We start from the raw sequence: 24,070 nt of genomic DNA on the forward strand, positions 1-24,070 counted from the left end.
TGTCCACCAGGGGAGGATCCAGAGGCTAGACGGATGCGTACAGTGAAGAACATCGCCGATCTGAGACAGAATCTTGAAGAAACCATGTCCAGTTTACGTGGGACGCAGATAAGCCACAGGTGAGTGTTAGTTCATCATTAGTTAGTTCATCATTCAAAATATTGGTGGTGAAGCTGGTGGACCAGTATGGTCTTGCTTGGAAAGCTTTTTGCAATGAGCCTTATCCATTAAGATATATACACTCACCTAAAGGATTATTAGGAACACCTGTTCAATTTCGCATTAATGCAATTATCTAATCAACCAATCACATGGCAGTTGCTTCAATGCATTTAGGGGTGTGGTCCTGGTCAAGACAATCTCCTGAACTCCAAACTGAATGTCAGAATGGGAAAGAAAGGTGATTTAAGCTATTCTGAGCGTGGCATGGTTGTTGGTGCCAGACGGGCCGGTCTGAGTATTTCACAATCTGCTCAGTTACTGGGATTTTCACGCACAACCATTTCTAGGGTTTACAAAGAATGGTGTGAAAAGGGAAAAACATCCAGTATGCGGCAGTCCTGTGGGCGAAAATGCCTTGTTGATGCTAGAGGTCAGAGGAGAATGGGCAGACTGATTCAAGCTGATAGAAGAGCAACTTTGACTGAAATAACCACTCGTTACAACCGAGGTATGCAGCAAAGCATTTGTGAAGCCACAACACGCACAACCTTGAGGCGGATGGGCTACAACAGCAGAAGACCCCACCGGGTACCACTCATCTCCAATACAAATAGGAAAAAGATGCTATAATTAGCAAGAGCTCACCAAAATTGGACAGTTGAAGACTGGATAAATGTTGCCTGGTCTGATGAGTCTCGATTTCTGTTGAGACATTCAGATGGTAGAGTCAGAATTTGGCGTAAACAGAATGAGACCATGGATCCATCATGCCTTGTTACCACTGTGCAGGCTGCTGGTGGTGGTGTAATGGTGTGGGGGATGTTTTCTTGGCACACTTTAGGCCCCTTAGTGCCAATTGGGCATAGTTTAAATGCCACGGCCTACCTGAGCATTGTTTCTGACCATGTCCATCCCTTTATGGCCACCATGTACCCATCCTCTGATGGCTACTTCCAGCAGGATAATGCACCATGTCACAAAGCTCGAATCATTTCAAATTGGTTTCTTGAACATGACAATGAGTTCACTGTACTAAAATGGCCCCCACAGTCACCAGATCTCAACCCAATAGAGCATCTTTGGGATGTAGTGGAACGGGAGCTTCGTGTCCTGGATGTGCATCCCACAAATCTCCATCAACTGCCAAATGCTATCCTATCAATATGGGCCAACATTTCTAAAGAATGCTTTCAGCACCTTGTTGAATAAATGCCACGTAGAATTAAGGCAGTTCTGAAGGCGAAAGGGGGTCAATCACAGTATTAGTATGGTGTTCCTAATAATCCTTTAGGTGAGTGTATATATCAGTTGAGTAAAACATAATAAAAGTAAGTTCATTAGTTCCAAAAAGTGACAGCTGCACTTGAAAAATTGGGTATCTTTTGCCAATTTAAGATAAAGCTCATTTTGGCACTCACAAACTATGCAAACCCTCACTGTGCCAACATCTTTGCTAACAAAGACGCTCACCAATCTCATTGTGAAATGAAAAATGCTCTCTATTTTTGTCGAGTTAATCATTTATTAAAACCATATTGCCTGTAAGACCCAAATTCCCAAACACCCAATTACTGAAGAAAATACTTAAGCGTAACCACATTTGTCCGGCTCTGGGATGGCCTATTTCGGCGACTCTCTCTTTATCTCACTCACAATGTGAACGTAATTTCACAGGAAAGTGGTTCAGAGGCAGCGCTCTGACATGACAGATGGTGTTGGGCCTTTCTCTCTCTTTCCCTCACGGGGAGCATCTTCTTTGGAAATCAATGCTTGGCCTTTTTTGTTTTTTTTTCACAGCACATTGCTTCTCAAAGGAGCCAAAAAGGTGTTAGACACTTCCTCACACTCCCTCGCCTGTAAACCTAACCAGTAAAGAGCCCATGAATCAAAAATCTCCAACCTTTCTTTGTATGGAGTTCATAATGCTCAGATGTATATGTTGTTGATGCACGGCTGTCAGGCTGTGTACTCGATGAATGAAGATGAGGAAAAAACTATTAATCACTGTAACAAATGGAACAGAGTAATTCAGGGCAGGACAGCAGACTTTATAGAAACAACAGACTTGCAAAGATGGAAAGATAGCGATCCAGCTAATTGTAGGGAAGAGCTCCATTTTCTCCATTGTGACATCGTTCGGTGGTCAGGAATTTGACCTGTCGTTTTCTGAGACGTTGACCCACTATGTGGATTCCATCAAACGTCATACATCTCGCAGGAGCCTTTGAAATTGACTTCCATTAATCTCTACCATATGATTGGTGTACAGTCTGGAAGAGTATAGAGTACAAACATGTTCTTTCAGAAACTCCTGCACACACGTATTCACTGCAGTGCTGGGAACGCCACAAAGCTCTATTGATCTGAACCTGTGTTTGTGTTTGGAAGGTTCTCAGACCTTAAATATTGTATTGATTGATGTTAAATAAAAAAATCCTCAGTATATGAGTTTGAGATCTTCAGCATCAAGGTCAATACAGCATCTCAAAGAAAATGAAAATCCCATCTAGACTTCATGGGGATTTATTTGATGGAAACTCATTATAAATACTATACAAGATACTGTATAGGCAGATTAAGTCATATAAATATATGTACACTATGTGAAAACATTATTCCAGATTTTCAATGTAGTCTCAGACTTTTGGACACCACTGTATATATTAATGCAATGCAATAAGTAAGCAATAAGGTACGAGAGGCTGTGCTGTATCGTGAATAAGTAACGATACTCATTCACGATACAGCACTCGCCTCGAGTACCTTATTGCTTTTATAAAACGGTTACCACACAATATTAAAGGAACAAAAAAAATTATTAGAGCAACTTTCATGAAGTTAAATCAATAAAAACATTCCTTCCGCTAGAAAAAAATTGTCCCTGACCGTGAACAACAACGTTCCAATGTGTAATATGCATGAAAGCTCAAATAACAATTTACTTTAAACATTTTAGCCTTTTTAATTCTTACGTTTTTTTCTATGTTTATGTTGAGTGGTTGCTAAGGGTGTTGCTAAGGGCACAGTGATAAATAGAACCGTTGGGTGAATAAATAGAATAGTGATAAATTGGGTGAAGCGGTCATAGCCGTGTTTTATCATGAATAAAGCACAGCTAATGACCAATCAGAATCAAGGATTGGATCTAACCGTTTTCTAATAACAAATAAGATGTAGGCTACATAAAACTGCTGAAATTAATTTATTGCGTATTTTACACAGTGTTTGCCTAAAATTCACTAAAACATGTGCATTATGAATTGATAAAAAATGTCAAAAGATTTCAGAACCGCTCCTGTTAATTAGCAAGCATGCATGATTACCGTATACTTCCTGATGTAAGAGGATGTTGAAATAAGCTCTAGCACTTTTATCACCGGTAGCTTTTATAATTGTGTTTCCATTTCATCTGGCCATTTGATTTCTTGCCGCTCGTTCAAGGCATAGCAGAGGAGGATGGCAGACTCAGAATAATGCTGCAGTCTTACCCTTACCCAGTAGCGGTAGCATGTTGCTAAGAGACGAGGGGTTGTCAAGAAGACGAGACATCAGGAATATATATAGAGGATCTGTCAGCTGTCATGAGGAGTGACATCAGAGAGGAAGATAAATGCTGGTGACTTGGCCAGAGGGTGATTCGGGAGATCAATAGATTAGACCGAGCAACCTGCCGAAATGTGCTGCATCCAGTGATGTTTACTAACTCGAGATTCATGATTTATGTTCTTAGCGAGCCATAAACCTCAGCTCATACACTTCCTGTTGGCTTGGATTTGTAGACGAAAAGGGAAGTCATTGTTTCTTAGTTGGTCTGGGTTCTTTGTTCAACACTATTGGGAGTAGTGCACGTGTACCGTACTGCAGGGATGCTCACATTACACAGTTCAGCATACACGTTTAGAAAATACTGGGTGACCGGAGGGCAGTGAATAAAATGACTTTAAAATGACCCAAAAGCCCTAATGTGTGTCGGCAGTGTGTACACAACCTATAATGGTAAAAATCCACTCACTCCTCTTTTTTTAATACCCATAAATCATAAGCAGTGTTTTAGAATAAGCCATTTGCAGTTTCTATGCAATGTGATGTCACATTGTTTAGGCCCCGCCCACAACTGCTGACAGACTCTATTACTCTATTGCCCTATTAGCATAGACCCCGCCCTGAGTGAGCTGTACACAGTCCGCCATGTTTATCTCCTCTCCAGAGCATTTAACAGCAGCATCCATGTAATAAATGTATTCTTATTATAGCTACTAAAGTTATTCAGTCAAGAGCAGTGAGTGATTTTCTGTTTTTCTTTAGTTGTTTGATTCATATTAGCAGCAAATATAGCACTAGGTACTGTATATTACACTGCTTTCACTTTAATACACAGATCTAAAATACACATGCAATTTATTTACTTGCTGTTTACGTTTACAGACTGTTTATGTGGACTTTGTGTGTTTTTGACATAACTTTGTGTGTATTTGAGAGTTTAAGCACAATAAGACGTGAAAGAGAATTTAGTTTAATACTCACGGGACACGCCGTCTGGCAGCTTTCTGTGCGCGTGCTTCGGATGTGTGCGCTAAGAATAGCATTTATCAGAAGTTTAGACTGATGTGGCTTTAAAACGCATGCAGATAATAAGCTTTCATGATGATGAAGAACTGCAATGTCATGTGAGAGTGACCGCGATAGAGATGATAATCAAAAATAAAGAGATTTTTTTATCCGAGGCACGAGCAGTAGAATCTCATTTGCATTTAAAGATACATGCACGAAAAGATCATGTTTCCACCCCCCCTCCCCCCCAAAAATTATTTTTAGTTATTTTAGTACTTCAGCTTACACGTATTTATTTAATTTTTTAAGTTTATTTTTCAATCAAATTTTTATATTTTATTTTATTTCAGATTTATTTCAATTACCCACAATTATTTTTAATAGATTTATTTGATGAAGACAATGCTGGTATAAGTGGCCATATAGTTGATGTATTATACAGGCACATGAATTTACTGTAGATTAATAAATGCTGTAAAAATTTTAATTGTTAGTGCAGGATATTCATAAATTCATGCTGACAATTCAAACCTTATTATAAGTACCACAGTAATTAAACAAGAAATATGAACTGCAAAACTTGAAGTATCCCTGCCCTCCTGCATAAATCCATCTAATCCATTTTTTTGGTCAGTACTACCAAGTCAAGGCCCTCTTCTGTTTTTTTTGTTGTTGTTTTTTTTTCTGTTTTTTTGCTTGTGTATTTGTACATACATGCTTATCATTTGTATTTGTCTTATCCACATATTTGCACCATTTTATAAACAACAACAACCCAATAAACCGACCTAATGTATTCTGACTGTGAAATTCAATATTACTGTTCAAATATGTACATGTTTGTTTTCTATCTATACAAAAACACCGGTCAGCCATGAGCGTGACCATTTCTGGCTTGGTATCCACCCTTCATTGCTGCTGAGTCACAACCCTCTGGTGTATTTCATAACAAGAGCGTCCACACACAGCACAACAGAATAACACTAGGCGGGAACGCTGTTTCTGTAAATTAGACCCTTGGATTTTTCAATACAAATCAATACATGTATCTTTGGTCACTAATACTACTGTAGTTTGCTTTTTCACAGTACATGAAAGTGTATCTCTTTCGAAGGATGTTGTTAACCAGCTTACATGCTGGCTAACCACTAATGAGATTCGTTCTGAATGGACTTTGATGGAGAGGATATTAATATGCCGGTGCTGTAGTCATGACAACGGCGCCCTGGCGCTGATGACTTATTTGTTAAGTGACACTTGTTTTTGACACCCTGCTGTTGTCCCTTCATGCGAATAACTGACTGTCATTTTATTGGGGATTTTTTGGGGTATATGCTTGTAGACATTGTTTAAACAAGCTATTTCATATTCATGAATTTGTATATTTAATGATAAATATTTATGTGTAATTTAAAATTGAATAGAACCTGAAAATGTACCCTAGAAATTGAAAATATGTCCGTAATGTGATTGTCTCACCACTAGAGAGAGCTGTTGCAGGACAGTCTTCTTGTATGACGGGTGTGTCATTATGGGCGTCTGCATTTGAGCATCTGTCCATTTGCTGTTTTCTCACACGTTCCCGCATCAACAAGCTTGTGAATGTGTGGAGACACCTATACACACATCAGTTCACACATTTATATTCACACAATCAAAGGTCAGGAGGTCAGACTGAAGTTGTGCTCACGGTAACACGCTTGTTGATGGGCTGATGCTAGTTGAAGTGGATTAGACATGAAAGATGGGAATAGCTTCCATTTTATGGAGAGCAGAAATCAAGCACAACCACATTGGCAATCTTTCTGCTTCAGCTGGCTCCTTCTCGCCACGCTGAACACTCACAACCTACAGATAGAAACCTGCTGTGGAGAGAGACTCTGTCTAATATAGAACTCTTCTTCCTAACAGTTTGGTTTATATATTTTTTTTTCATTATCTATCTATCTATCTATCTATCTATCTATCTATCTATCTATCTATCTATCTATCTATCTATCTATCTATCTATCTATCTATCTATCTATCTATCTATCTATCTATCTATCTATCTATACTGTATATCTGCTATATTCATGTTTAATAATAGCAGGTTATAAATTAAAAAATCAGTACACTATATTGTTTTTCCAAAAACTACTAAATAATTCATAGCCATTTTTATTTTATTTTGTTTTGGAATCTCTGAAATAAAAACTAATGATTGGTAAAACTGGAAATAAACTTAAATAATTCACTAATACCACATATATTATTAGCTATTTATTTTTAATATCAGTTTTCCAAATCATACTAGTTATTGCTGTATTTAGCAACAAAAAAAAATGTTTTATGATATCTATATATACCTTCATTAATGATAATAGCACTGACTTCTTTAAAAAAAAAACATAAAAAAAATCTTACCAACCCTAAACTTTTGAACATGAGGGTAATTTGAAATCTGCCATCTTTCCTCATGGGCACAATAGTTGTGGAGCAAATCACTGTAGTTGTCAAACACATTTGTGTAAGTCAGCCAGTTCGAATGCTATTTTTTGCACCATGGAAATATTCAAGAGAGTAGGTGGATATTTGAAACTCCAAACTTTACTTTAGAAACTGTGCTGCATTGCAGAGTACAGATTGGTCCTCAAACTGTCAAGCAAACTCCTCACCTTGGCACAGGTGTTAGATATTTATGCCTTTTAATGGCAAGTCAGCTGTTTCAGAAGCAGGATATTGATCTAATTACCCAATTACGTCTGCAGTCCCCCAAATCTCTCCTCTAATCTCCTTCTCTTCCTCATTTTTTTCTTTGTAGTACCCTTGAGACAACATTCGACACCACTGTAACTACAGAAGTGAACGGTCGTGGCCTCCCCGCCCTCTCGAGCCGCTCTTCCCCCATGTCTTGGCGTCTCGCCCAAGGGTCCAATCCTCGTCTTCAGGCCGGCGACGCTCCTAGCTTCACCCCGCCCAGATCCAGTGCTGGCACCACTGGTCGCTATGGTGACTCATCGAGGTTGTTATACACTGCCCCCCTGAGGAGAGCGGCGGCCTCAGGGGTTCGAGGGTCAGAGCCGGGAGAGAAAGGTGGGGTTTCTGAGGCGGGGCCAGAGGTGGACGTGACCGGATACGGGAGCGATGGGGACATACTCGCCAAGAATGTACATGCAGACGATATCAGTGGGTAAGAAACTACAAAATTAGAAACCATATTGGATAACAAACCTTTTTGGGGGTGTTTTCCAAGAAATGAATGCTTAATTGGTACTCTGCAAGGACAAAAGTGACAGTAAAGACATTTCATGCTATTTGATTTATTTTTCAAATAAATGCTATTCTTTCTAATCATCAATAAATCATGAAAAAAATGCATAAAAAATATTAAGCAGCCCAACTGTTTTGAAGATTGATTTTTTTTCTTCTTCTACATCTTATAGTTTAAGCAGGCTAGTCGAACAATCGATCACTTTTTCTGTTGCTGTATGCAGTGTTCATAAAGAGAAGGCTTTTAAAAAAAAATATGATCGATTTATAACATTTATGTTCATTCCATCAAAGCAAAGAGGGAGTACAGCTGTTTCTCAATATCCTTATATGGGTGAGAAACACCCATATGTCTCTGTTTGGAGGAATAGCTCAGGGTCACGTATACATCACTGTGTGATGCACTATTGCTTCTGCCCTTGCTGTCTCTATGCTGATGAATAGACGGAGAGAGAAAAATAACACTAGAAATGAAGTCTATAAAAGACCGACTCACAAGGGAACCAAAGTATGTACCATGTACCTGAAGAAACTCGCATGAAAGCAATGGATTTGGCGATACTAAATTAAATAAAGCTCAATCCTGCTGGCAGTGCATCTGCCTAAAACAGCAATTTGCTGAAGTATTACACTAATTATCGGAACGTTAACGGTAATCTATGGCATATATTTAATTAACTGATTCTCATCAAAAAGCATTAGGCTACATACTGTAAGTTGAAAGTAAAAATGATGCTCGCATTTATGCACAACGTCTTGTTGCTGTTTATATACTATTATACTATTTATAAATATTTTGAATCACTTTCATTTCATTTCATGTTATTTTTAATATTTAGTTTTAGTAATTTTGTCGTGATTTTTTTCTTTAATTTTTTCATCTTATATTTATTTTATCATTTTTATTTTTATTTTTTTACAAAGAAAATTATTTAGCTCTTTTTGTTTTTAATGATTTTTAATATACTATGTATATATATATATATATATATATATATATATATATATATATATATATATATAAATATATATATATATATATATATATATATATATGTGTGTGTGTGTGTGTGTGTTATAAGTATTGCTGCAATAAAAAGAATAGTTTACCTTAAAATTACATTTCTGTAAATAATTTACATTTATTATTACATTCTGTGAAAGAAAAAATAAGAAATTTTTAAGAATGTTCATGTTGCTCTTTTCCATATAATGAAAGCTGATGTCAAGCTTCAGAAATGACAAAAAAAAAGTTCATAAAGCTCATTCACTATATCCGAAATCTTCCAAGATCAAACGACAACTTTGTGTGAGAAACTGAAATTTTAATTCTCATTCACTAAAAATCCCTACGTCGTAACTCTCAAATATCATTTGTTCGTCTGCATAAATTTGCAAGAACCAATAACATCGTCAAATCTAGCAACAAATGATGAAAAATTAACCTCACTTATATTAGCCCCCTGACAAATGCTCTCAGATGCTCACTGTGCATTTGTTGTTTAACCATTAAGGTATCACACTGACGGAGGTCTTTACTCTCGGAATGTCGACCTTTACTCTCGAAATGTTGGTCGCCCACCTGAGATGACTCCAACTCGAGAGGTCGTTCAAAAAGGAGTCAAAGAGATGCAAGGGGAAGACAGGTAAGACTTCCTGTTATGAATCAAACAAATAGTAATCATTCACCAATAAATGTATTTCCTGATTGATTACAGGAAGTGTTTTAGACGTTTTCTGTAATATTTGAAATGTGTGCATTCACAATTCTTGTAGTACTGTGTGATTTAACAGTAGAGATAGTGGATTTCCACACATTTAAGGTCTCTGACAGGCTATGAAGCAGCCAAGTGCTGACCGGTTGAGGGGAAAGCTCATTTAAGAGAGTAAGAAGTTCTGACAAGATTTAAATGAACGTGTGACATTTTCCGTAACTGTGGAAATTTGGCAAAATGTTAGAGTTCATTACATTGCTGGTCTCCTTCACTGTGTCATTTGATAATAGGATCCATAAATCTTTTTTTTTAGCTGAAGCTCTAATCCAAGTGATTTATATGAATGTAACTTTGAGGAGTTTAGCAGAGTTCAGATCAGCAGAGTTTAGCAGAGTTCAGATCAGATCACCTCCGTCATATGATGAATGAGATTTAGCGATTGACGGACCTGAGACCACTTTTCTTTGATCAGTGAGCTGCTTCCTGCCTTTATCTGTGCTGGATGAGAACAGATATTAATGACTGGGAGTGATTCTAACTGATGAGGTCCATACGGTATCATAGCGGCCTGCCAATCGCATCAAAACCTACATCTTGTCTGCCGTCAAGCAGATTTAAATAATTTGAGCCTTTTTATTATTATATAATCTATAAAAGTAATTATATATATATATATATATATATATATATATATATACATATATATACAGTATAACATAAATATAATATATAAGGGATAATCCATGGCTATCTGTGCATGAAACGATTTTAATGCACGATGTGGAGGCAAAGAACCACCCGACACTTGCCTGCACTGACAAGTTAAAGCTGTTATTATTGTTTGCTGCCCAATTTTTACTGCTCATTAGATCTAGCATTCTGCCAACTTTGAATCAGACACAGCGATAAAGTAGCGTGGTAACATAACATTTATTATAATTAATTCATTATTGCATTTCTTTGAATTAATATTGATTGAAATGTGTGTGAATTACCTGTGTCTTCAGCATCTCTCTACTCTCACACTCTGAAGCGGTGAGTTTAATTACTTCAAAAAGAGCAATGTTACCCCCTCTTTTGCTGAAAAATATAACGTAGCAATTCAGTATAGACTTTTATTAACAAAAGTAGTGTGGCAGCATTGATACATTTCTGTGCTCCTGAATGTTTCTGTGTGTGCGCAGCGCAATCTCCGATCTTTGTGTGTGTGAGTGATCTCTGTGTGTGAGTGATGTATGTGTGTGCAGCGCATTAATATAGAACGGTGATTAAACTGATTGTAACTACGTAGTCGAATCAGAATCAAGTATTCAGAACAGACCATGGTATATACAGTATATATATATATATATATATATAAAAATATAAGTTTTGGATGGGCAACTCTCATTGTTGTAAATGAAGATATCAGAATAGTAGATCTCTTACAAGTCGTTTAGGGTTGTAAATGTAAAGTCGTAATTCATTCTGAGAACTAAATGAAATATAGGTGTGCTAAACAATATGTTTACTTGTTCCTAGTAGTTCCTCAAAAGTGGTTCCTTCAATATATTTTCAATGAGAAGCCCCGATGTAAACATTTTTTTTTATTTTTTATATTTACATACATACAATAACCAGTATGGTGTGAGACTACAGTACCTGCTTCTTGGTTTGGAATTTTCTTGCCATTTGAGCTGTTTCCTTTCTTCATCAGTGTCAAGTGTTTTTCACAACCAAAAATTCAGTACAACGGCACAGTCTCAAGCCTCAGGGAGGCACTGTATTTTAGTCTTGCCTCCGGTAACAGTCAGTTACTCCGTGGATGAGGATCAGCTGTGCTGAAAGTCCCCAGACTGAACCTCGGTCCCCAGACTAATGAACCCTACCTGTCCAGAGGGGATGTGATTGAGAAAAACTGTCAGCTCAGGGCCCCTGCTACTCTGGATTGGCACTGGAAAATTACTCTCTCTCTCTCTTTCTCTCCAATTCGTATAGCTTTCACTCTCTAAGCAGTTTATTTTAATAGCAGCTCACGTGTGCTATTGCTCTGAATGATTACTGAATGTTTAGTAGTCAGTACCTGTGTGTTTTATGTATATGTTATTATTTCACCGACCCCTGACTCCCTGACCAATTACCAGCTCTAATTGGGAAGATAAACATGATCCCTGTGTGCTTGTTCTCTGTGCGATGTGATGTTATAGGGTGGAGAGAGCAGGAGGTTCCAGAGGGACTCATTACAGTTGCTGCTTAATGTCGTTCCAGTCCGTCTCTGACTCTTCCTTGCAATGCACTAAAAATCTACAGCTAAACCCATCACTCTGATTTTGGCTGCAGAAATCAGAATAATACTGATAATTAATAAAAACTATGTAGAAATTTATGCTGTTTATAATATATATGTAGTGTTGCTTTTGGTTTTATGGGTTAGGGATTTGAACAGACCCTTAATCATCTATCCTATCCTATTACTCTACTACATTATATTACATTACATTATATTTTAAGTTTGGGGTTTTCCCCAGACGTGAGCAGTGGATATTATTTTGCAATATTAGCAACATTTAAAGTAGTTATACACTCACCGGCCACTTTATTAGGTACCCCATGCTAGTAACGGGTTGGACCCCCTTTTGCCTTCAGAACTGCCTCAATTCTTCGTGGCATAGATTCAACAAGGTGCTGGAAGCATTCCTCAGGGAGTTTGGTCCATATTGACATGATGGCATCACACAGTTGCCGCAGATTTGTCGGCTGCACATCCATGATGCGAATCTCCCGTTCCACCACATCCCAAAGATGCTCTATTGGGTTGAGATCTGGTGACTGTGGAGGCCATTTTAGTAAAGTGAACTCATTGTCATGTTCAAGAAACCAATTTGAAATGATTAGAGCTTTGTGACATGGTGGAAGTAGCCATCAGAGGATGGGTACATGGTGGCCATAAAGGGATGGACATGGTCAGAAACAATGCTCAGGTAGGCCGTGGCATTTAAACGATGCCCAATTGGCACTAAGGGGCCTAAAGTGTGCCAGGAAAACATCCCCCACACCATTACACCACCAGCCTGCACAGTGGTAACAAGGCATGATGGTTCCATGTTCTCATTCTGTTTACGCCAAATTCTGACTCTAACATCTGAATGTCTCAACAGAAATCGAGACTCATCAGACCAGGCAACATTTTTCCAGTCTTCAACTGTTCAATTTTGGTGAGCTCTTGCAAATTGTAGCCTCTTTTTCCTATTTGTAGTGGAGATGAGTGGTACCTGGTGGAGTCTTCTGCTGTTGTAGCCCATCCGCCTCAAGGTTGTGCGTGTTGTGGCTTCACAAATGCTTTGCTGCATACCTCGGTTGTAACGAGTGGTTATTTCAGTCACTGTTGCCCTTCTATCAGCTCGAACCAGTCTGGCCATTCTCCTCTGACCTCTGGCATCAACAAGGCATTTCCGCCCACAGAACTGCCGCTCACTGGATGTTTTTTCTTTTTCGGACCATTCTCTGTAAACCCTAGAGATGGTTGTGCGTGAAAATCCCAGTAGATTAGCAGTTTCTGAAATACTCAGACCAGCCCTTCTGGCACCAACAATCATGCCACGTTCAAAGTCACTCAAATCACCTTTCTTCCCCATACTGATGCTCGGTTTGAACTGCAGGAGATTGTCTTGACCATGTCTACATGCCTAAATGCACTGAGTTGCCGCCATGTGATTGGCTGCTTAGAAATTAAGTGTTAACGAGCAGTTGGACAGGTGTACCTAATAAAGTGGCCGGTGAGTGTATGTAAGTCTCGTTTCAGACTTGTCACTTGAACTAGCAGTATCGCCTACACGAGCATCAAGGCAAAGGTTGAATTGTCGACGTATGCAACTGATATTAGCAACTAATATCATTGCTTCACATGCTGGAAGCTCACTAACTTTCATCTGTTTGAATAAAAAAGCCAGTCAGTAGCGTGTTTGCGTATTGGCAGTGTGTAGTAGCGTAAATGGGGCTGTCATATGCTTTGAGCGGCCATCTGTGTGTAGTACCTCAAAGAGTGTGACTGCTGAGATTTGGGCATTTAAACAAAGCTCACTCCCTCTCTCCTGCTGTGGCGTGTTGCTCAGTTTGAATCCCTCAGGCTGGGGGAAATGAGATTATTTCAATCTGCTGTTGCCCTTTTAAAACCCCGACTGCTGAATAAGCAGCGATGCGGCCCGGCCAACAGCAACACGTCTCCCGTATAATGGCAATAATTTTGCTTCGTATAGAAATCCGGTCTGAAGTACAAAAGTGGGCTACTGCTGCTACTAAATCTTAATCTCACAGTGTTGTTTTTAGTAATCCTGTAATAATATTCATTAAAAAGACAAAAGACTGTGCTGACTTGCATGAAACAGGTCACTTTACTGTCATAAAGCCATTGCAGGCTGAATGTTGTAGGAATTTATAGCTTGTCTGACAAAAAGTTATATATGTCTCATTGTGGTGATGTCTGAAAATCAGTTGCCATGCGATTAATCCAATGGTTGCTAAAAGTCTTTGGCTATAAATACACCCACCATGCAACATAGATGAGGCATGGCTAGCGGCAGCTCTGTGGTTGAGAAAGCAGGACCCGTACGGCGGCACGCAGACATGAATAAGTAAAACCCTTCACTTTCAGACTCGGAGAAAGAGGCTGGCTGCTTATGACAGCTTGCTCGGCATTTTTGTACTTGAAAGGAACGATTTGGGGATTGGTTTGTGTTTATTCGTGAGAAGGGAGTGAGAGCAAAGGGTTTGTGTCTGTTTGAAGGACTGATGCTTAAATGATCTGTGGTTTTGTCATTCTGTGGTAAACAGCGGGAGGATTTTGTAGTGATTTGATTTTACAGTCATTGACAAAGATTCCTATTAGACAGAAGAGGTTTTGTGACTGATTCAGTATGTGAAGACATGAGTCGGACTCCTGCGCCTTCATTCATCACAGTAAAATGGAGTCATGGAGTTCTTTCAGGTTATAGATGGTCACCTTACCACCTCATTTGGTGCAGGAAATCACTCACTAATTGAAATTCATTTGCCCGCTTCATATGGATGACTATTCTTGCCCTGTTCCCGAAAGCTGCTTCTTTAACTCATTATTGATTCTTTACCATTAGATTAAAAGGGAAATGTTTTTAAGTTTAAACCCCTCTTTTATTGCAAAGAAACTATTAGATGGTAGTTCAGTAACTGCTCTGATTCAGTAAGTCCTTCCTAAGTTGATCTGATGCAAGTTTTTAAATCTTTTTGACTGATTCACTAGACAAAGCATCTCAAAAGACGATTTGTTCATGAATCGGACTGCATTGATTGTGCTAAATGCTTGTTTTTGTGTTGTCTTATGCACAAGATGCATTGTTTGTTCACTGTCTTTTGTAAAATGTAATGGACTACTTGCACAACTATTTCCGCGTTCTTCTTATTACTACTCGGGAGTTTCCGGTAACAGCGTTCAGCGCACCTGCATACAGTACAGACGGTTACTCATGAGAACACAGATTATTACTGCGTTTTATGGCTGACACTTGATTAAAACAATGAATCATGTTCTCTGCGTGTTAACATGAATTATCTTGAACCTGCTGAGATGTTCCTATAAATAAACTTTCTTTCCAACTGTTAGTGGAGAAAAAATATATTTTCTCCACTAACCTGCTGCAGTCCAGTGCTCATATTCTCATTTAACAGTATTTTTCTCTTACTGATCAGACTTCATTACCTGTTTACATTTTTAAATAAATTTTAGGGGTAAAAAAGGATTGCAAATAAAAATGTTCCATTGAGTTTGGAAACTTCTTAATGTCCAGATTTTTAAATCTTCTTGTGGACACTGATTCTGAGTGGCGTTTAGTCAACCTGGAGCACATTGAAAATATACCTAACTGGAAAAAAAAGTTTTCCTTTTTCAAAAACAAAAATGTGTCACAAAGCTCAGTGTTAGTAGTCCATTCAATCAAGTTGTAGATGTAACGGTGCAGGCAGGAATGAAGCGGAGAGTGAATCCAATCGCAAGCACTTTAATAAACAAACAACCAGGTAATCCAGGGTACACGACAGAACACTCAGAACAGGAACCGGGAACAAGGAGACAACAGCAAACGTTACAACATCAAGAACTCACAAGGACTGAATTAAAACACAGGGCTTAAATACAAGGGAACACACGCTAAACAAGATAACAAGGGGGCGTGGTAAAACTGAAACACCTGGGAAGACTAATCAACATAACGGGGAACAGCTGAACATGGGACAAGACACATGGCAGGATCACATGACAAACAGGGAATCACATGACAGATAAGAACAAGGAACAAGACACAAAACCCACACCGTGACAGTAGATTTAGCCTGTTTTGATTTAGCTCAACCAATTTAGCTCAAAGACGTTTTTCAGAACATGGGTCAAAAACATGTATTTGTATTTGAAGAAAATCCATCAACTATATAAGGTGCGTTTAATTTTATGAAAGAGATCAATTGCTGATTAAAAAGTTGATAGGTGCTTTTGATACCCTTTTCCGTATTTGAAGTCTCCAGGAACAGTTCGCAATATCCGACAATATCCCATGTCATGACGCCTCATACTCAGACCTCCTGCCAGCCTTCTGGGTTGTGTTTCCTTCCTGCTGCAGTCAAACCATCCATCAAAGTCCACCAAATCCACCATAATCGGACTCTAGACAGTTTGAGGTCAACCAACATGGTCTCTTTCCTCAATAGTAACAGGTTAATAACATTTTGTTTACTCTCGAGTATTTTCTGACTAATCCCTCCTCATTTGCGACATTCAAAGGTTGTTGTTGGTGTTCCTATGTAAATCTCCTTTCTTCTAACTCCCCAGGAATGTCAAATAGTAACTAAATCGAGAAAGCTGCTCAGATACTGGTTTTGTTGTTCAGCACTTTAAAGTTTTGAACTTCAAGCCACAAGCATTTACAGAAGAGCAGAGTAATTATTGTGTGTTCACCTGGGATAAACCCTGAAGAGTGCTGCCTCAGTATTTCACTATTCCTTTTTGTCCTGTATGTGTCTTTAATTCTAAGTTTCTGTAGGACTGTCTGTAAGACTTAAGGCTAAAGGTAAAAGAATAGCAGATTCCACGCCACAACTATAACTGTAACGGCACAGAGAAACAATATCGTTGGAATCACTTTGAGTATTTTTTCTTCCAGCTGATGAATGAAACATTGACAGCCAATCAGAATCCATCCTGCTTTAAAGAGCATAAACTTTAGTGCACTTATCATAAACAGTATGTTACTCTGTTGGTGTGGATGCTAATATATTTATTAGGGCTGTCAAATGATTAATCGCAATTAATCACATCCAAAATAAAAGTTTTTTTTACATAATATATGTGGGTGCACTGTGTATAATTATTTTGTATATATATAAATACACACACATGCATGTATATTTAAGAAAAAAATATTATTTATATATACAATTTTTATATTTATATATAATATAAATTATATATAAATCCATATACAGTATATACATGAAAATATTTCTTAAATATATACAAGCATGTGTGTATTTATATATATATAAAATAATTATACACAGTGCACCCACATATATTATGTAAAAAAAACTTTTATTTTGGATGTGATTAATCACGATTAATCATTTGACAGCCCTAATATTTATTGTTATAGTTATCTTTATAGTTATCGTTCTTGATGTGAATGGGCCTTTAAACTTGATGTGGACACATTAGCATTATTTCAAAACTTAGTGAGTTGCCTACCTAGACAGCACTTTTAGGCAAAAGCCGTGATGCCACCTTGTAAGATTTGTAATCCACTGTTTATTACAAACTTATATTTCATTTAAAACTAAAAAGCATGAATACGAAATGTTCAGGATGTTTACAAATGGACTATTTCACCCAATATTTCTGTATACTGTGTATGTGTTGTACTTCCTTATTTATAAGTCGCTTTTGGATAGATTTTTAGCTTCGCAACATGCTAACAGCAAACTCCACTGGAATCAATTGTGTGTCAATTCTACGTAGAAGTATACTGCCTTTGTACAGCGTTGGAAATTAGATATGAATCAGATATGGCAGCTCTGACATGGTCATTTTTAACACCATTAGATGTTTCTGATGTGTTGGTCCTGATCAATACAGGAGCATGGTTGAGTGACCATTGCTGCTCCATCTATGCCAAAACAATTGGCATGTTTTTCTAGAACAAATGATAAAAGAATTAAGCCATTCTTCCTTGTAGAATGTCTTGAGTTTTTGGGATTCATACTGACTTCTTCATGCAGACACTGTGCATCTGTTCAGATAATGGATGTAATAGGAATACTCTGCTAGTGACAAACACTGCTCAAAGTCAGTAAGTAATGGACTATTAGGATTGAGCATTGCCCCGGTGATGTAAACAGAAACACTGTCCGCATAAACAAACAAGGTTTCATTAGTACCCAGACAGAAAACCGGCCTACATTACTACATTATATAATGCCTAACTCAAGGGTTTTCAAACTTCTCGATGCGAAAGTTCCTAAATATGAAGATCCTCTTGCGAAGGACTCCTAGTGTATAAAGTCAGCTATATACTCATTTATGCTGGTTAAAAAAAAAAAGTAGTAAGTGTGATATTAAAAAATGTGTGTTGTTATTGTAGCAAGTCAAATGTAATTATTAAAATATTATCTGTAAAATATTACTAATTCACAATAATTGTTAATATTTCACATTTGCACATTGACATATACTGAGTGTGTGTGTCGCAAAGATGGCAATATCCAAACACCTTGACTTTGTGGGGACATTTTTTTGGTCCCCATGAGGAAAACAACTTATAAATCATACTTAGTGATGTTTTTATATTTTATTAAATGTATGTGATGGGTAAGTTTAGGGTTAGCTGATAGAATATACAGTTTGTACAGTATAAAAATATTTTTTTTCTATGGAATGTCCCCATAAAACATGGAAACCCAACAACGTGAGTGTGTGTGAGTTAGTGTGTATGCCTGTGGTGATTCTCACAATCACCACACTCATGTTCATCATCTGTCCTTTCCACACATTTTATGTCACACACTGAAGAATGCAGTTGAATGCCTCTGTGATCGTGGGTTTGTCTGTTTGAGAAATAGAGCCTCTACATCCCTCGGTGGTGCCAGTGTATTGATTTCCAGAAGTAAAGGGGTGTATCTGCAGCTCAGTTCTGCGGATTTTGGTTGCGTCTGGTTGTCGGTTTCCTCTGCAATGCAGAAGTCAAACACTTTTTTTTTCTCACGCAAGCCAGTGGAGTGACGTTTGACTGTCCCTGCTTTCATAACAGATGGCATTGTCATACTCTGCCTCCACAAGGTCATTTTATTCAAACTGATTTAATTAAGCTTTACAAATACAACAGCTGAAGAACATTTCACTTTTTTTTTTTTTACCTTGAATGATGCATCTTGTTATGGCAACTATGCATTTATTTAATCAAGAACATTAAGAATGCATTAATATGAGTCAGATACAGTATGTCTAGTTTCCAAAGGTTCAGCACATAAAGGTCATTGTGCATCCTTTCCCTTGTGTTACCCAGCATGCAACTTCAAGTTTGACCCTGACTCTGACTTTGATTGGAGTCTGTGTCTTCTGGCAACGCCCCAGTTGGTTGAGGATGTCTGAAGCATTTCTCAGAGTGCATGATGGGCCCTGGGGAGGGGTGAGGTGTGGGGGGTGGGGTGGAGCTGTAAGAAGTGGTGAGATGTCGCTCTCTTCCCTCCAGCCCGTGTTTCGCAGCCAAGCAGGTGGGTTGCAATCTTCCTCCATCTTCTTCCCCTCCTTTTTTTCCCTCTCCTCTGCTTTTTCTTCCTCCCCTGGAGCTACAGCATGACACGGGCAGCTTGCAGAAAGCCAGACAGCATCAATCGCAGGGTGGTGAGTTAGTGTTCACCCTTTCGGCTCACTTGGGAGTCATCAGTCACTGGTTTTGGGACATACTTTGGTACTCTAACAGGCTGGTCACCGTTTGTTTTAATATACAGCTAAGGCTCTAGATATTAACTTTAGGTTAGTACAGAATACTTTGTTTTCATTACAAATGTATGTTGATAAGATTTACTGGGTTAAATTGGATCATTCTTTATGTTTTGTCTTTATATAAGTGTCATCATTCACAGCCTGCTAATTGTTGTAAATTTTCCCTTTGGGGACCATTGGATAGCAGATTGTTTCTGTAAATGATTTTCTTTGCAATGAAAGTCATAAAAATAATTTGCATGATGTTGTGGCCTTAAGACTTCTTATGCTAATCTTTGAATTCTTGTACTTAAGTGTTTGGGTTTAACTTGAAGAAAAGAAGAAAATGAATGGCTGATGGCTACATGTTCTTAAAAAACTGCATTTGAATGGACTCAGTTGAGGTTGCTACAAATAGGACTGTTATGCAACCATACAGACGATGGTTAATTTCCTCTGGAAATATGTTGCTTTGCCATAATTAAGCCACAACATGAAACATATTTAACAGACCAATAGACACAGCTAGTGATAAAGAAATTGATTTGTTTTGATCCACGTAGAACGCAAAATCTGGCTTTATTGAGTGTTATTGTTTCATGGTTCTTTCAACACTGAATATTGCATGAGAATATTACTGTATGCTTGAATGGACGTTTGCACTGAACATCGAGTGAAAGTCAAGCGAATGCCGCCACTCATATTGTGAGGCGTTTTAATTAAAAAACAACAATCCATGGAAGATATTCTGCCAACCAATCACAGGTGCTAAAATCAACATCATGAAACATGTTTTACATATATAAGTGATTCAAGTGTGGGCGTTTTGACTAGTATTGCTAGTGTCTAAGGACATGGTCCGACCGTCAGTCACATCACAGATATGACAGCACAGAAAAGAATAAAATATTCAACCCATATGGGCAAGCTTTTAGGGCAGCTCTCTGGGGTCTTTATCCTGCTAGCAGCATTGTTTCTGACTGTTGTTATAAAAACTATTCTGAATCACAATGCAATCTTGTTGTATAGTCCCAATAAAGTATGCCATTTTGTGGTAGTCTGCTGCCTCCTCCACAATTTAGTGCTTGAATTAATTTAACCTGGACTGGCTTTTAACAGGTAAAGACTTTTTTCATAGATATATTATCCATAGAGATAGTGGCCTATATGCGGGACAGGACAGTGAAGTAAAGCACAGGGCAATGCTCAGAAAACCTGCTAGGTATCTACTAAGTCACAATTCAGTTTAAATAAGAATGATTGGAGCTAACAACATGTGTGGCCCTGTAAAACAGCAGTGGTTAAGTAAGGAGTATTTGTCTCACTGTATGCAGAGAATGTAGCCGCCCTAACCAACTAACCTGCCTACTGTATATTGCCTATTCCAGGATCCGCCACTGTCTGTAGAGCATTGCATTTCTCAAGAACAATGTACCACCCACCCTAAGACTGTTCTGCTGAATTAACTGTGACAAATTTCAATCTAAAAAGCCAAATGTTGAGGTAATTATTCCCTATTCATGAAAGCATTAATTGATATTTTAGGTGAATCGCCTTTTGTTTTGGTAAACAATCATTATAATTATGTCAAATTTGCATAAGAAGACAGCATTTGCTTCCAAGTGAAGAAAAAGGTACGCTGTTAAACAGTCAAATTGTTTAAATCTGACTTTAAAGTCATGTAATCTCAAACTGCACTAGAGGGGAACTCATTCCCAGCTCATTTTTCCATCGACAATGTGCTTCAATAAAATTGGTCACATTTCATTTCTCATGGTCAATTAACAGAAATATATATTTGAGAAATGGTCCCCATGTTAATGGTATTAATACTCAAGATATTGAGAATATGAAACATTCAAACCCCAAAGGTTTTTAACACCAACACCCAAAATTAGATCATGTATTTCCTACTTGCGGCATCCTGTGAAGTCACAAGAAGTGAAGGTTTAGTCACCATTCTGGCTGTACAACAGTGACATTCCTGCTGAAATCACTCTCTCAAAGCAGTGGGCGCACTCAGCGGGGACATAGGTGTGTGGAAACAAGACTGTCAAGGTGACCTTAACCAGTGAGCCCATGCCAAAAAGTGTCCAACTGGCAAAGGATGCCCAACTAAGATTGAGTACCATAGTTTCAGGTGTTTACTGGTGCATTGTGGGAGGGCAAATGCACAGAAAGCAGGAAGCCCTAGAAATCTCTCAGGCAGGTAAGGTTTCAGCAGAGTGCATATTAGGGGAAATTGTCAACTGGCCTGGTTATTGATTTGTGTTGGTGGTCCACTTGCAGCTTCAATTCACATTCGTCTGAACTCAAGACTACCAGCACATCATAGCACCAACAAGTCAATAACTCTACCAGGTGTTAAAGCATTAGCTGCTAATGTGTGTAAAGTCACTGGATACTGCAGACATTTTACTCTTGAAAAGTGTCACTTAATGTGTAGTTTAGACAAGCACAACCATTGTAGATTTTAATATATCTCATGCTTGACATCACAATTTCAGTTAATTGTATCTGCTCCCTTAAATGATGGAATCACATTCGTGGTCATTAGATGTAATTATTTCCTATAATAGTTAAATGACTAGAAGATGAATATGAATTACTTCTTGTAATTTAATATTAGAAAAGTGTTCAATAAAACAGAACATCATCAAACTGGACATTTAGAAAAAAAACTGTAATAAACAAATTAAATTAAATTAAATGTTGAAAAGGTAAAGCAAGCAAGCTTGAGCTTCTGTTTACCACAACTGTGTGAGTTGTTTAATGTTTATATGGGAATAAAAGTCTATATTCAATCTGTTCATTGTATAAAGCAATCGTGTCTCTTCAAAAATAATTGGACTAAACCACTCAATTCATATGGATTCGTTTTATGATCTCTTTATGAACTTTTTGAAGTGTCAGTTGCGTAGCTGTCAGATCATAAATATAAGGGTTTGGAACGACATGAGGGTGAGTAAATGATGACAGAATTAAAATTTTTGAGTGAACTATCCCTTTAAGTAGAAGTGGTGGCATCAGTAATATAATCATAAGAAATAATTTTCTGCCAAATATTGTTAATTTGTCTTACTGTTGGGTGTTTAATGTTGTGTAGCAGCTTGCTGTATTACTTTAATTTCTGCAGTGAAATGTATGCATACAGTATATCAACTTTTTACAGTGGCATCAAATGCTCATCCAATCAGACTTTAGAAAAGATCTGTTGTGTAATAGACTTTGTGTCATCTCTAATCTTTAATTTACATTATTGTATAACAGTATCAGATCTCAAGCTAAATGTGTCAAGTGCTCCTGGAGTTAAATAAGGGAGAAACAAGGATGTTGAAAAATCAATAATGATATTTTTAGTGTGATTGCGCACATACTCGCACCCACCGAGCCTATTTCTAATGCAAGAATCTTCAGAAACACCCACATGCTGGTGTTAAGAGCCCTGCGGGGTCTCTCACAATTATTATCCAGTCGCTTTCAGCCTCTCAAAGTTTTCTTTCCTTCTCGCTCTGCCCTGCATACATTATAAAAGTGAAGAGAGAATATGTACTAGCTCGTCAAACATTTCAAGAAGAAGACCAAATGTCCTGGACATGAACGTCTCCTGGGTAGACTTGAATATATTGAATTTGAGATGCCAATGTAGTTCTGCAAGCATTACTCAGAATCTTAGAATCTATATGAATAATTGAACTGCACATATTGACATCATGAAAGAGGTTTGAATATTTCAATCTCTTTTTATGTCAGATTTCTGTAAATGCCAGTATGTTTCTCTTTGTCTTGTATAAATGGATTCCATGTCGGTATAACTGTCAATTTAGTCTGTAGAGCCGAACAACAAATAGCCAACAGTCATCAGAGAGTTGAATACAATATATGATCAGATCTGAAGAGCTTATTAAATATGAGGACATATGCGTCCCCAAACATGATCAAACAGAGCTCGCTTAGCAACACAAGAGAAAGACAGTAGGTGATAAATATCAGTATACGATTTATCTTGTGTAATAGACAGAAAATTAGTTTGCAATTAACTGGGCCATGTTACACAAGCCTGTACAATTCTGCTTTGGCAGTAGTAATAACTTCATGCATTCACACCTAGCTAGGATTTTCAACTGGGTCAACAAAGTCGAGGGTGTCAAAGCTACTGTTTAATATCCTTCATTAATTAGACATGATCTGGTAAATTGAGAAGAATGATAACTCAAGGACTGTGGAGAAAAGAGAAATATTGTCAATAATTAATGAGAATTGAAGTGGCAAGACACGGAGAACACTAATTAAGAGAAATAATATGAATAAGATGGTGACAGTGAGTCAACAATAATGGGCTTTGAAATATGAATGAAGGTGTACTGCAATCATATTTTCAGTTTTGGTTCTTGTGATGAATGTTTGGAAAGGT

General features: G+C 37.8%; 1 protein-coding gene across 15 annotated transcripts in view; it reads left to right on the top strand.

Moving 5' to 3' along the window:
• nav3 (neuron navigator 3) overlaps nt 1-24,070 on the top strand; it is a 111,153-nt gene that overhangs the window by 52,245 nt on the left and 34,838 nt on the right. For all 15 annotated transcript variants that reach the window (XM_056247437.1, XM_056247432.1, XM_056247434.1 and 12 more), the window contains 3 exons: nt 11-119; nt 7,517-7,885; nt 9,480-9,611. In XM_056247437.1, the coding sequence (XP_056103412.1) occupies nt 11-119; nt 7,517-7,885; nt 9,480-9,611 (610 nt within the window). The remainder of the gene's footprint in view (nt 1-10; nt 120-7,516; nt 7,886-9,479; nt 9,612-24,070) is intronic.

The sequence above is a fragment of the Rhinichthys klamathensis genome, unplaced genomic scaffold (genome assembly GCF_029890125.1).
Source record: "Rhinichthys klamathensis goyatoka isolate OS25496 unplaced genomic scaffold, OSU_Roscu_1.1 h1tg000048l_1, whole genome shotgun sequence".
NCBI lineage: Eukaryota > Metazoa > Chordata > Actinopteri > Cypriniformes > Leuciscidae > Rhinichthys > Rhinichthys klamathensis.